The 15,677-nt window shown below is 42.2% G+C and overlaps 1 protein-coding gene across 1 annotated transcript; it reads left to right on the top strand.

Annotated features, from left to right (window-relative positions):
* Positions 1 to 14,019: 14,019 nt before the first annotated feature.
* Positions 14,020 to 15,337, top strand: LOC146238095 (forkhead box protein G1-like). The gene has a single exon (XM_084685762.1). The coding sequence runs from the start codon at positions 14,112 to 14,114 to the stop codon at positions 15,156 to 15,158; it is 1,047 nt and encodes a 348-aa protein (XP_084541888.1). The 5' UTR covers positions 14,020 to 14,111; the 3' UTR covers positions 15,159 to 15,337.
* Positions 15,338 to 15,677: the final 340 nt, after the last annotated feature.

The raw sequence follows: 15,677 nt of genomic DNA, 5'->3' as shown, positions 1-15,677 counted from the left end.
CCTTTCATGGTTTGAAGTTCCTTTATCATCCTCTCTACCAAGTCTGCAACTGGATCGTGAGGTGGGGCGGGTGGCTCCACCTCATCTGGATCAGGACCTGAGGGCTGGGAATCCAAATCCTCCTCAATGTCCTCCTTCTTTGATTGCTGAATGATAGGGGGAGAGAAGGCACATGCTTGTAGCACAGGCGTAGGGTTTGGTGGAAGGACAGGCACTTGGTTAGCTAAGGAGGTGGCAGGTAGCAAAGGTAGTTGAAGGCTACGGACGTTCTTAACCAGCTCCTGCATCTCCTCCTTGACCTCCCTTAGCTCTGTGAAGTCTGCATGGATAGCTCTTTTGGCCTGGCGCAGATGTTCGTCCTCCCAACAAATAACATCAATTTCGGCATATAGCTGCGCTGCAGGCTCTCTATTTGGGGTGAACTGTCTGTATGCAGTTTCCAAGGGCTCTCTCTCCAGCTGCAGACTATGGCTAGCTGTGGTTCAGGTTCAGGTTAGAAATGATTCCACTCATCTAATGTAGCATCCCATCTTATCTGACTGGTGGGAGAATCACCTAGAGGAGTGAAGGGTGTCATCTTGGCAGCTCCCTCCGTGGTAGAAAGGAACTTTCCCTCTTGATTATGTTCCATAAGCAGAAGTGTTGGGTCAGGACATCTCTGACTCGTATGCTCAACCTGGAAATCCGCTAGTCATTGAGGCAGACATGTCTGGGCGCTTCGGTCTGACGACTGGGTCGTTTTGCATACCTCTTCCCGTTCCTTGGCTCACCGGTAAGCCAGCAACGCTGCGCCCCCTCCCTCTGTGAGAACGCACTCAATTTGAAAATATTAGTGCTGTCAAACGATTAAAATATTTAATCGCGATTAATCGCATTAATGTCATAGTTAACTCGCGATTAATCATAATTAATCGCACATTTTAATCTATTCTCAATGTCCCTTGATTTCTTTTTGTCACATTCTTTTTTTCAAATTTTAATGCTCTTATCAACATGGAAAAGTGGTTCGGATTGCTTCGTGCCAATATTTTTTTTATTGAAAACAACATTGCAATCGCCTGGCTTTGACGGGGGGGCAGAGAATTCGCATCAGCTGTGTGCTTGGCCATCAAGTGGTATTTCAGACTGGACGTGCTGCGATGATAGCTCAGTTTACAACGACAAAACACACAGATCACTGGTCTTGTCAATGGAACCATTTGGCAACTTTTTAAAAGTAAACTCTCCATTCAGAATCTTATTGGCATCCATTTCGGCATCTCGCACTCGCCATCCACTCAAAACGTAACGTTAGCCTACTACAAGAGAATGTCTACTATCCGTAAACGGGCTCTGCTACTACTCTTTAGCCGGCTCGCAAGCCAAACAAGTGTTTGTTTCTCTTTAGCCGGCTGTGTTTGTGGCGCGCCTGTTGTTTTGTTTCCGGTCTAGCTTGATCCGGTGTGGTGTTGTAGTTTTTCTAAAGTCGGTAATTGTTGCAACAGCATGTGAAAAAAACTACAAAGTCTGCAAGGCCAAAAAGAGCGTTAATCGCGCGATAAGAAAATTGACTCCGTTAATTTGGGTTTGCGTTAACGCTGTTAATAACGCGTTAAACTGACAGCACTAGAAAATATATATATTTTTGACGTCTAAACATATTATACCTCATTGGAAAGCTACGATTCTTGTGCTTTCATTAAAATAAACCAATTCAAGCTCAACTCGCAACAGCAAGTACCGTCAACATCTTGGTCCGGTGACCGTTCCTTCAACAATGCCAGAGAACAAAGTTTGACTTACCTTCGATTACTTCGGAATGTTCCAGGTATCCACACAACTCATCAAAACCTCATCTGCTTACATTCCCAAAGGTCCAAAGTATCAAACCATGTCGAGTAGTTGTCCAAACAATGAATTATATCCACACATAGCCACAATCTTGTTGCTTCATTCTGCTTTCGTCAAAAAATGGTTTTGATTTGTGTGACAAACAATCGTTCATAACAAGAGATCTGAGCAGTAAACAAAGACGAGGATATTCTTAAAATAGCCGCTACACCCTAAGCTTTTGATTGACACCTCATTTGACCCAAGCTTCCAGAGCCATAGAAAAAGAGAGTTGCGACACTTCCATAGACTCCCATTGTTATCGAGGAATGCGGAAGTAAAGCGTGTCTCACGCAAGCTATAGTTCCAAACATTGTATTTTGCACCGTTGAACCCCATTCATTTTCAGTTTCTCCAAAGCAAGTTGGCTGGTAAATTGATTAAAATTATGAATTTTTTCATATTTCAACCACCACATATCAATCGTTATGAGTAGTATTTCATATAGCCAACTTTAGATAAACATTTTTGTAAGATTTTAGCTTGTTAGATTCTAAATGCAGTTAGAGCTAGACTGTGGGTCTAGTATCTAGAGCAAAGCAACACTTTTACTGTAGCTAGCAAGAGAGCACCTGTATCATAACCAGAAGTTTGTTGGTTTATTGTCTGTCAAATTAGTTCTAGTTATTGGTGTTCGTTGGCATACAGTTTACAGAATCTGTTCTTATTAGCCTATAGTACATCTGATTAGAGCTAGCAACAATGAATTGCAGATTAAAGCCTTGGGTCCCCTATCGTCCAGCAACGCTCAACAGGAATTTCAGGTCCGCTCAATAGCTAGCTAGTTAGCTCAACTAGATGCATCTACTACTGCGGTCTAAGGTTTGTGAAAAGCAGACATTTAGATCACCTGGTCACTACAAACAAAAGGAGTGGAAGAACACTGGACATATTGTACAATAAAATGTTTTATTGAATTGCAGTTGGTTGCCTTGTATATTCTGTTCTATTTTTTTCTATTGAACAGTTGCTGGTGATTATGGTTAGATTCAACTTGCATCAAGTACTACAAACGTCGAAGGTTAAACGTTAAGTGGAAAAATATAGGCTACTGCTAGCATAGCCATTTCTAGCTCTGCTTCACAATATTGCGTTATGTATTATAAGTTAATGTTATACATAGATGTTAATAAAGTCGCAGACATACATGATACAACACACCAGTAACCAATTGACATTGTGTTAATATACTGAAAATATCCGTGAAATGAGATGGTGCTGCTGTCTGTCCCGCCGAAAACCATTCAAACAGGTTGACAGTAGTGGGGTTTTTTATTACAGAGAGCTACCGGAACCACGTGACAAAAAAGCTCTAGCTTTTTTCCTGCGTTTCACTGGCAGTGAGTGTTCACACAATGTTATAGTTCACTCCATTTTACACCAAAAACGTCAGGGAGGACTGCCTTTTGTAGATACGAGTCAGCTGAAGATAGCCAGAATATCGGATTTCTTCAACCGAGCCTGTTTAATTCGTCATTTGCCTGAGAAAGCGACTTCCGTTGGCCAGCTCCATTGAAAACCATTCAAAAAAGTTGACAGCAGTGGGTTTTTTTGGAACTGCAGCGAGCTACATGAACCACGCGATCACGTGTCGACGAGATCAAAGCGTGTCGCAACTCTCTTTTTCTATGGCTCTGGGAGCTTCCATGCCCCGGTGACAGCCCTCTAAAGCCAACTAGGTCTGTGCATCCCGCCCCCCCCTGCCCCACCCCCTCTATACGATTTTTTATAACTGGCTTTGTCTGGCTTGTGAAAGAGTGCGCCCGAGCGGTCGTTTTGGTCAGAGATGAAGAAGGCACGCAAGCGCCGCAGGACTACCATAAACGAAATAGGCTTTTATTCTGCATAACAATTCCTCTCATAGAACATGCTCCTGCCAACCAGCCTCCTAACTGAGCTGTGCGGCACACCTTTATTCACCTGAGCGATACCATCTGACGTGCGTCACAAACAATTAACACTCAATTAACAATTAATCAATTAACCATCAATCAACATACTCACCCGGTTTTCCCCCTTTTAACACCATATTGACATGACACATTTCACACATACATTATGTCTTATCCTGGACTGCCATAAAATCACTGCTTTACGTGGCAGACGCCTTGCGTTCTGTCACATTACTCCCCCCTCAAGAGTGTCCGTCCTCGTACACTCAAGAAAGGTAGTCTGCCACAATGTTGTCTGAACCCGCCCTGTACTTCATAGTGAACCTAAATGGCTGTAATGACAAATACCATCTAGTCACTCTGGAGTTAGTGTCCTTCATTTTGTCCAGCCACTGAAGGGCCCGATGGTCTGTCTCCAGAACAAAGTCTTTTTCCACCAGGTAATATTTCAGAGACTCTAACGCCCACTTTATGGCAAGGCACTTCTTCTCCACGGTCGAGTACCTCGTCTCCCTTGGAAACAACTTCCTGCTCAGGAACACCACAGGCCTTTGCTCCCGGGGTGGCCCTTGCAGCAGGACCGCCCCCAGCCCTACTCCAGATGCATCCATCTGCACCAGGAAGGGCTGAGAGAAGTCCGGACTCTGTAGAATGGGACCCTTGGTTAAACAAGTCCGTAGATCCTCAAAGGCCTTGGAGCATTGGTCACTCCAAACCACTCTGGTCGGAGCTGACTTGCGTGTGAGGTCAATCAGGGGACCCGCCCTTGTTGAGAACTGCGGGACAAACCGCCTATACCACCCCACCACGCCCAGGAAGGACCAAACTTGGCGTTTGGTGGTTGGCACCGGGGTCCAATTCGGCTCCCCTACTACCGGATCCCAGCCCAGCTGCTCCTGCCAACCAGCCCCCCCCCTGAGCTGTGCGGCACACCTTTATTCACCTGGGTGATACCATCTGACGTGCGTCACAAACAATTAACACTCAATTAACAATCAATCAATTAACCATCAATCAACATGCTCACCCGGTTTTCCCCCTCTTAACACCATATTGACATGACACATTTCATACATACATTATGCCTAATCCTGGACTGCCATAAAATCACTGCTTTACGTGGCAGACGCCTTGCGTTCTGTCACATGGCTATGAAATGAGCTAGCTATCCTTGTAGCTTAGAGCTAGCTGTAAATGGTGATACCCCATGTGCTAGGTGTTTTGGAGCTTTCAAAAGTCGATTGCGCAATATGTCAGTGTTCTATGAGTGCCAATCCTGGGAATCAGATAAAGCACTCCAATGTGTTCATGCTTCAGTTTTTGTGTTTCAGTAATACTAATGAGGGATTTATTAGTTTATTAGTGTTATATATGATAGTTCTAAGTACCACCTTTCATTATAGATAACAATTATACCTTTTTATACTAAGAATTTGACCTTGGTTACAAGGGTCATTCTGGAGTCTCCAGAAGAAAACTCCTGGATGTACTCTTATAAAAACCTTTTGTCAAATCTGAATATATTGTGGTATTATGTTTGACTTTTGATTTGAATGGGGTAAGGCTTCAACCTGTGGTCCAATGCTGTCTTCCAGCTAATACCTACCACCTCTAGGCCTCTTCAGGCCTCTGTTTTCAACACAAACTCTAGGCGGAAATAGAAACTTTCACTTTCCTTGTGTTCAAGCTTCTATTAGTCAACACCAGTAGGACTGACAGGGGTCCCGACAACAAGTAACATAACTTCAGAGTGGCAGCTTTCAAAATAGTCCATTTACATGCATGTACTCCTAATGGTTCAAGAACAGCAGTCAATTTACTTTGGGTATGCTGTTTAGGCATTTTTGGGAACATTTAACAGGATCCAGAAGGGGTTAATCCGGGAGTAAACACCTATTCCGGCTCGAAGGACCAAAATTGTAGGTGAGGAAATAAGATAGTGTATGTGCAGCTAGTTGGTGCGTTGTGTTCGCTCCCGGTGTGTCTGTCAGAACACAAATCTTCAAACAGCTTTCTTTTTGCTGATTTATTGCTTGCGGAGTTTCTTACATGACAGTGAAATGAGAGTGGTGCTGAAACAACACAGAACGTAAACAATGACCATCATGCTCCCGACACAGCATATGACTGAATATAAAGACTTATTATTAAACAAATATTATATTCTATTGACATCATGTCAATGAATTCTGATCGCTGTTGAAAACGAAACTAAACATTCCATATACAATGATCCAATTTACCGAGACTATTTATAAACTATACAGATTGAAATATATTTAAACAATCAGAGGACAACAAACAACCAACAAACAACTTACAACAAACAACTTACAAGAAACGGAGGAAGAACTAAGAAAATGGAATAATAATAAGAAGAAAGAGAAACAGGAAAACAACAGCATTCTCACAACTAGAACATGCATTTCCCTCTGAAAATGCGTTGGAATGCTGAAATCTGAAAAAAAAAAAAAAAAAAAAAATAGCTGAAAATACAGAAATTCTAAAAAACCCGCAACCTGAAAGCTGAAATCAATTTAAAAAATGCGTGAGTCACACAAAAGAGGCAGTGTGGTAGCTGAACTGTAGCCTGGTCCTAACCAGACCCTCGTACATTTCATTTGTACAGAGGGTCTGGGATCGCCCCATTGACAAACGTTTAACTTCCTTGAAGGCGGGTCCTCTGTTGAAGTTTAAAACTATTGGATCTGCCCAGAGCCACTCTGATTTGCCATAACCAATTGCAAGCGTTCGCCTTAGCCAACTCCTTTACCACTACTGTAACGGAGCAAGCTGCCGTAGCTGGAAAATCAAACTTTTCCCGAACCCCGTGGGGAGGAGGGCCACAACATCATGGCCACCAACAAAACTCACCAAGGAATGTTCTTGCTCCGGCTTTAACCTATGGATATTCGGCAGCGTTGCCACAACCACATAATAGTTTTGCTCGCATCTTTCTCCGCCGCCATTACTGAACTACTCAAACTAGTGCACGACTTTAACGTCATCGTTCTCAGCCACTCCCTCTGTTCGCTGATTGGACCTACAAAAAATGTGTTTCTGAACACCGACTTCAAAGTCAAGCTCCCAGACCTAGTACAGAAGCAAAATCCAAATTGAGCGGAAGTACGTAGGAGGGCAGAGCCAGGCTAGCTGAATTGCATCATCTAACAAAGCTCAGTGCTTAAATTACAATGCGGGAGAATACGTTTGAACGTTGTGAAGCAATCGAAGAAATTGTTGAATTTCAAGAGCCAGAGTGAAAGCTGAACTGCATCATCTAACAAAGCTAAGAGCTTAAATAGCCTACAATGCGGGAGAAACTGAACTGTTAAACAGAAGAAGAAGTAGGCTAGCTAGTCGAGTCATGTTCAAGTCTTTTATTTGTCAGGTACACAGAACAACACAAGGTCAGACTGGGCACTGAAATTCTCAAGACAAGAAAACGCAAGCACCTGGCATAACATAACTTAAGTACACAGAACATAATTTACATCTATGCTGAGCTTAAAAAAAAGTGAAACTTCCTAAATATACAGATAGCAATAAATAATCAACTATACTAACCCTAATACTAAAACTTCCAAAATTACAGAAAACAATAAATAATACACTATACTAACTCTAAATGCACATAAAAGCAACCCTATAACCTATTCTAATCTAAGTGGAGTACAGTACAATAGTGCAAAATTGCAGATCAGTGACTATGTCAATTACCATACAGGAGCCTGGTGGCGAGGTACAGTAGTGCAATGTAACTGATGCAACCAGTGCTGAAAGTGACAAGTGTGTAGTAAATCAGTGTCCATTCAGAAGCCTGATGGCCCTTGGGTAGAAACTGTTGTCCAGTCTGCGTGTGTGCAACCGGATGCTGCGGTAACGCCTGCCAGAAGGCCACGGGGTAAACTGAAGGATGGGTGGGAACAGTCTCTTAGAATCCTGCTGGCTTTCCTTAGGCATCGTGGGTGGTAGGTGTCCTGTAGGGCTGGGAGCTTCCTGCCGATGATGAACTCAGCAGAACGGACCACACTTTGCAGGGCCTTGCGGTCCCTGTCTGTGCAGCTCCCATACCACACTGTAATACAACCAGTCAGAATGCTCTCTATAGTGCATCTGTAAAAGTTAGTGAGGATGACTGAGTCCATACCAAACTTCTTCAGTCTCCTCAAGAAGAAGAGGTGCTTACGGGCCGATTTGACCACCTTGTCCGTGTGAACAGACCAGGTGAGGTTGTTGCTGATGTTCACCTCGAGGAACTTGAAGCAGCTGACCTTCTCCACTTCAGATCCATTGATGAGTAGGGGTACATGCTCCTCCTCCTGCCGCCTCCATAGTCCACAATTATCTCCTTGGTCTTGCTGATGTTGAGAGAGAGGTTATTGTCCTGACACCATGATGTCAGGGAGTCAACCTCCTCTCTGTAGGCTGACTCGTCACTGTCAGAGATGAGGCCCACGATGGTTGTGTCGTCAGCAAACTTAAAAAGTAGGTTGGAGCTGTGCGTTGTCACACAGTTGTGAGTGAACAAGGAGAACAGGAGAGGGCTGAGCACACAGCCCTGGGGGGTGCCTGTATTGGTGATCAGTACAGATGAGGTGCGGTCACTGATTCTCACCACCTGTGGCCTCCCCGTCAGGAAGTGGAAGATCCACTTGCAGAGGGAGGTGCTTAGTCCCAGGTTCACAAGCTTGGAGACCAGTCTGGAGGGGATGAGGGTGTTGAATGCTGAGCTGTAGTCAATGAACAGCATCCTCACATACGTATTCCCCTTGTCCAGGTGGGAGAGAGCGGTGTGCATAGTCAGAGCTATGGCATCGTCTGTAGACCTGTTGGACTGGTATGCAAACTGCATACGGTCCAGGGTGGGGGGCAGCGAGGAGCAGATGAATGATTTGACTAGCTGCTCGAAGTACTTCATGATGACAGAGGTCAGTGCTATCGGGCGATAGTCATTCAAACATGTGACCTTGGTGTTCTTGGGCACAGGGATAATGGTGGTCCTCTTGAAGCAGGTGGGGAGTACAAACAGGTTAAGGGAGAGGTTGAAGATGTCACTGAAGACCCCTGCCAGTTGGTCAGCGCAGCCCCTGAGGGCCCTACCTGAAATTCCGTCTGGGCCAGGTGCCTTGCGAGGGTTGATCTTCTAAACCCTTGTGTTCTCTTCGGGTCATTCTGACCCATCAGTCATTGCGACCCACCATTGTTTGCAACAACTTTACCGCATACAAAAACAAAATGAAGCATTTTCTTTTAACCGTTGGGCTGTCTCAGACCCCCCACATTGCGAAGGTTGAAATAAAATTATTTTAATTTGCTTTTGTATTGGGTAAAATTGGGTAAACACAACGATGGTTCGTTATGAACCTTTTGGTCATGTGACCCGAAGGCAGCACAAGGGTTAAAGCACAGCCTCACCTCGGCTACAGTTAGTGTAGGCACACCACTGGCTTGGCCTTCAGGTAGCTCCGCTGCAGGGGGGTCACTGTCCCTCTCAAAGCGAGCGTAGAAGGAATTCAGCTCGTCTGGCAGTAGGACAGAGGACTGGGTCTCATTGTAGCCTCTCCCCCTGTAGTCAGTAATGGCTTTAAGTCCACTCCACATACTCCTGGGGTCAGAGCCATGGTACCTGGACTCCACCTTGGTCCTGTAAGCCCTTTTCGCTGCTTTGATGGCCTTCAGAAGGTCGTATTTGGCCTTCCTGAACTCATCAGGGTCCCCAGAGTTAAAGGCGACAGTGTGGGCTCTCAGCTTGGCCCGGACCGCGTCATCAACCCAGGGCTTCTGATTTGGGAAAGACCGGACAACCTTCTTGGGGACAACGTCATCAATGCAGTGTTGGATGTAGCTGGAAACAGTGTCTGTGTATTCGTTAATGTCCCCATCTGCTGCCTCCTTGAACATCAGCCAGTCAGTGGTGTCAAAGCAGTCCTCCTGGAGGGTCGCAACACACTCGTCACTCCAAAGGTGAACTGACCTCTCAACCGGTCTCACCTGTTTAAGCTTTTGTTCATATGCAGGGAGGAGAATAATAGAGGTGTGATCAGCCTTCCCAAAAGCAGGGCGGGGGAGGGATTTGTAACTGCCCTTGAATGCTGTATAACAGGGGTGTCCAACTCCGGTCCTTGTGGGCCGCTGTCCTGCATGTTTTAGATGTTTCCCTGATCCAGCTCACCTGATTCGAATGAATGGTCGTTATAACAACCCATTTAATTGAATCAGGTGTGTTGGAGCAGGGAAACATCTAAAACATGCAGGACAGCAGCCCTCGAGGACCGGAGTTAGACACCCCTGCTGTATAACAATGGTCAAGGATCTAAAATGTTGTTTTGTTATAATGCCAAACACAGAGCCCCAGGGCTCCAAATTAACTGTTATCAAATGCTGCTGTTAATTTAAGTATGAAACGCCAAAGTGTCTAGAAAAAAACACAAGTAAATCATGAATTGTCATTGTTGTATCTTAGCATCAAGGAAAGTTTGAGGATGATAAAGGTTTCCTGGGGCCTGTTCCATAAAGGCCGCTCAAAAAAGCAAGACTTAAAGTCCTATACCAGACTTGAATACGTTTAATTAGTCAAGCGGGGCTAAAGCGGTTCCATAAAGGTCAATTTCAGCTCGCACAGTCCTACTAATTCAAGTCAGATTTAAGTTAAATGAGAATATACGTGGTAAATCACTGTTGGGTCAGTTTTACAGGAACGTCTGGTTAAGCACCAAGTCACGCTAAGCCTGACAGTTAGTCTGACCCTGACCAGACTAGTTTCACAGCCTAAGTTACCATAGTAACCGAGTTCGAACTACATTGAACTAGCTTTATGGAACCAAATGAACTAGAAATGAGTCAGACTAAATGATTTAAGTCTGGCTTATTCGGTAAACTCGCTTTATGGAACAGGCCTCTGGTCCATAGGTCCAAGAAAATATTTTGGATGCAAGTTACCTAATAAGTTGCTTTGCAAGTGCCCAAGTGCTCATTATTTTAATACAAGACAAAAATCCCTTTGTCTCTGATCATTGTAAAACTAGTAAGTGGTTGATAACCTTATATGAACAATGTTTGGGTTTATGTTCTGTTTCTCTTTTAGTCCATAATGTATATGTACAGTACAGTATTGTTTGCCAACATACATGACATCTCATAATTATCTAAGAAAACTCCTTTGTTGTCATCAGAGTTCGTTTGAAGACTTGCCTTAACTGCCAATCATGTCCACTAGGTGTCATTGCTGGACCATTAGATGGTTTTTGACTCAAACTTCTGTCAAAATATCCTGTCTGTAGCTTTCTTCAACTTAGCTTTCTTATAAGCTTTTAATGTGCTGTAGGTTTGTTTTTACAACATGTGTTATCATTGAGGTTCTCAATGAAGTAAATATAAGCTTCATGGCTGCCTGTCAGACATCCATCAAAGTAAAATAATCATGCTCATCAAAAAACTAACTTGCTTTGTTTGTGAAGTTTTCCTGTTTCTCTTCTTGAACATAATGTCAATGTGAAGTACAGGATCGTGTGCCAAATAGCCATGACGACTCATGATTCCAATGAAACTCCTCTATTATCAGGGTTGCCAGCAAATAAACAATTAAGCAAGTATACATTCTCTACTTAAAAGGAGCTATTAAGGAGCATGTCTGCTGGACCTCATTGATTTTGCTTTAAAAAATCTCGCAAAGGTTAATCCATTTCCAAAACTTAAGGAAATCAATGTAATTTGTGGTTTTCAGTGTGGTAGGCCTACACATACACAATGTTACATGATTGTAGGTCTCTTTTTGTGAGATAATCTGCACATTCATGTCCACAAAAACTGAAAGTTTAAGTAATTAGAGCAACAGGGGAGTTGCTAGGGAGTCAGGTGGCTGACCGCTGAGGGAATCCGGCTAGTAATCTGAAGGTTGCCAGATTGATTCCTGGCCATGCCAAATGACTTCACCCTACTTTCCTCTGGGGAATGTCCCTGTACTTATTGTAAGTCGGTCTGGATAAGAGCGTTTGCTAAATGACTAAAGGTAACAGGGGCATAAAGTTGTAAAACTCCTTGTGTTCATTGGCATGCATGACCAGTCCAGTATAATTGGGAACAAAATGGAAAGCATTCACCATTACAAATATTTTGGGATGAGAATTTACACTTGGTTAAATGTTACATTTACATTTGACATGTAATGCTTTAATCCAAAGTGAGGTACAAATAGTGCTCATAGGAAGTACAGTAGGATCAAAAGTGCATAGTTCTAGTTCTTCGGTGGTCAGAGTCAACAAATATGGTCTTTACTAGCCACATCCCAAAATAACCACATCTCAGCTATCAGACACGGTGAGCAAAAAAGACTACCATAGTGCAAAACAAAATTACTTAAATATAGTGCAACAATAATATTTTGATTACAGTAGCTAGTTAATCAATGCACGGTGAACAAAATAATAACACGATAATAATAACTTCTCAGTTCCTCAACTACACGCTTACTATTTACATTCATTCGTTAGCAGACACTTTTATCCAAAGCGACTTCCAAGCGAGACACTACTAACAGGCATTCTCAAATTCGCTACACAGATTTTTCTACATTTGTTAGATTTTATTTTAAAATTTATTTTATTAGTGTTCAGATTCACAAAATCTGTTTTCTTTTTCACCCGGAAAGTTTACCCTACAACTTTGTGTACAAAATTGTATTGTGAAACCAGATTTTTACAAAACATTGTTGAGAGAACACACTTCCTAGTTCTTTTCATTATCTCTTTATTTTGTAGGCGTCTTAAAAAATGTTTACTTTTTCTGTTGCTTTTGAATATGTCAAGCTCCCTTACAATAACTGAACACATTTGGTATATCTTCTCCAGTTTCTTTAGACTCGTCCACTCATCCACATAGGGCTACAAATAACGCATCCTTAATAGCTAAACACAGCTGCATATACAACACTGGCTTGTATGAAATACTATAGTGTAAGAGTAGGCTTAGTTTGGATTTGGAAAAGTGATTGGGTGAAAGGGGGGTTTAAAGTTAAACTAAGGAAAAAAAATATGGCCTTATAACAAAACAAAATTTTAAACAAAATTTTCGTTTAAGATGTATTTAATATTAGGAAGGAAATTGAAATTCAGTGCAGGATGTGAGTTATAATTCGAATTCGAAATGGTATAGCACTGTCAACTAATTGGATCACTGCTAGAGTTGATGTTTAACATTAAGTCAGTGATAATTGTTTAGCCAGTTGATATCCCGGACAAATGTACATAAACTGGCACTGTAATAAACAAAATTGCCTTGTGCGAATATTTAATTTTTAATATTTAATTCGCAACAGGGCTTAACATCTTTACATAGGCCATCGATGATTTAAACATATGCATGTGGGGTGTTAATTTCTTGGTTTAAAGTAATATGCCTTTGAAGGCAAACAATTATTTTCAAATACAACATACACACAAAGAAATCACCGATGGGCGGGTTTAGGATTGATACAGGTTGCAGTATATCCAGATAACGGCATTTTCTATTTCAATAAATTAAATTCAATAAAGAAAAGTGGGAAACAATTGACAGCAAAAAGTTGAACCTTTTAATCGCCATGTGTGGGACCAAAACATTTATCTCAAACTTTGAGGCCAACATTTGTATATGTAGACTAAAATTGGATGGGAATTACAATAGTTTAGAAGTAAATTCGGTGTTCCGTTTCAAAATAGACCTGAGATTTTTTTTTTTATAATAAAAAACCTAAGATTTTCTTGTCAGCAAATATGAGTATAATATGATCTGACTGAATTTACTGCATTGTCTTGGTTTGGTGCATATAATCCACTTTCGGAATGTGACAGTGGAGTGGCGCCCAAGTCTCAGTTATGTTCTAGCCAACTTGACGTTTTGTCTGGTCTCATTTTAAATCGTATTAGGCCACAGGAAAGTTTTTCAAGAACAACTTTGAGGGGCAAGATGAATAGCAACTCGTGATTAGACATTATATGAAATGAGAATGTGTTGGCCACTCGTCTCTCTCCTATGATGCAAAAATCTGAAAGGACGCTTCCCGAAACAGTCATCCAAGCCTCATTGTGTGCTTTTGTTGTGTTGAGGGGGGTGACCAACTGATGCACAAAACCAACTGACAATTGTATACTCCCATCTCAGTCTGTTTACATTGTCAAATCTAGAGTAGACCTACAAGCTCCGCCTCTTGGATGAGACCGATACTCTTTAATTACCCGTGTCTCTTATCACATATATCTCATCTCGCACTGAGCTTTCCTCCTGAGTTCTGTCATGAGTGCTTTGTCGCAAACTGAATAGATCCGACCTATTTGATCGCACACGAAAAGGACAGAAGCTTCTTCACAGGTAATGGGTGAACACGAAGAATTGACAATGGTGCAGAAGAAGTCCCATTCTTTCAGTATCAAAAGCTTGTTACTCTCGTCTAAATGTGACGACCCGAGTTCTGAACACTTGGAGTCAATCGTTCTTCCTTCAAGCTCGGACTCTGAGAAATCTATGGACCTTGGAGACACGGAATGTCCTTCATGTTCTCAAGAAAAGCCAGGAAAGGAAGACTGTCTCGACCACATACCGCAGAGTAACAAGAATGGGAAGTTTGATAAACCCCCCTTCAGCTACAATGCACTGATAATGATGGCTATTAGACAAAATCCTGAAAAGAGACTCACCCTAAACGAAATCTATGAATTCATAATGAGAAACTTCCCCTATTATCGGGAGCACAAGCAAGGATGGCAAAATTCGATCAGGCACAACCTTAGTTTAAACAAATGCTTTGTGAAAGTGCCGCGGCACTACGACGATCCAGGTAAGGGAAACTACTGGATGCTAGACCCTTCAAGTGACGATGTTTTTATCGGTGGTACCACAGGGAAGCTGCGGAGGCGCTCCGCTACGTCTAGGGGTAAACTGGTTATGAAAAGGGGACTCCGCTTTTCCCCACTCGGAATAGGATTGAGTGAAATGGCTTGTAATCCGTTATACTGGCAGCTATCGCCATTTTTACCTTTACATCCTTCACATTTCAATGAATCTACACCTCGATTCCTAAACCAAGGACACGCATACGGGTCCTTACTCCCAGGAGTTGAACAACTGAGTAACGGCGAACTTCCAGGGTCAGTTTATGAAGGGTCGAATCGAAGCCTCAACCCGACTAATGGCTTCAGTGGGGTCACTTCAAACGGCCTATCCGGACAAAATACCTATTTCATGTCAAGAACTAATGCACTCTCCCAGCCTCTACCATCAAATGGAAGATACAGCATTTCAAGCACCCTGCCAACAATATTTTCGAACACATTAAGAACTTTGCCGTCGTTTACACAAACAGAATTATCAGGACTTGTAACGAGCCACAAAAGAGTTACAGCAACGGCTTTTCTGGACTGAATTGACTCAACAGTATAAAAGTAATGACATTTTTGAGACTGTGGAATTGGATGTGGCTCTGCACTTAGGATACATTTCCCTAAAGAGAATGCAAATAATATGTTAGTATCAACGAATTGTACATGTTTTAAATATGTATTTGTGTATGTTTTATATTTATTTTATTTAAATATCATTATGTGTCCATTTGTACCATTTGTATTTATGCAATCTGTCTGTAAACAGACAGGACTATTTAGAAAAACTATAGTCTATGTTTTGTTTTGTGCATGTCTGTTAGCATTTTACCGTGGCGTAATGGCATAACCAGTGTTGGGTGTAACGGTTACTAAGTAGAGCGTTACTGTAATTAAATTACTTATCCACTGAAAAAGTAAAGTAAGGGATTACTGTTCATTTTTAGGTAATTTAATTACAGTTACTTGCAATGTACTTGCGTTATATACCTACTGTAAATTAGTCAAACAGTCCTGTAAAAATCAATATAGAATTAAAATCTAAATGTATCGTTTTAGGTTA

Source organism: Hypomesus nipponensis, chromosome 21 (assembly GCF_054491055.1).
Source record: "Hypomesus nipponensis isolate SF chromosome 21, ASM5449105v1, whole genome shotgun sequence".
In the NCBI taxonomy this organism is placed as follows: Eukaryota; Metazoa; Chordata; class Actinopteri; order Osmeriformes; family Osmeridae; genus Hypomesus; species Hypomesus nipponensis.
Note: the sequence above shows the minus strand (reverse complement) of the source record. Positions and strands in the feature narration are given on the sequence as shown.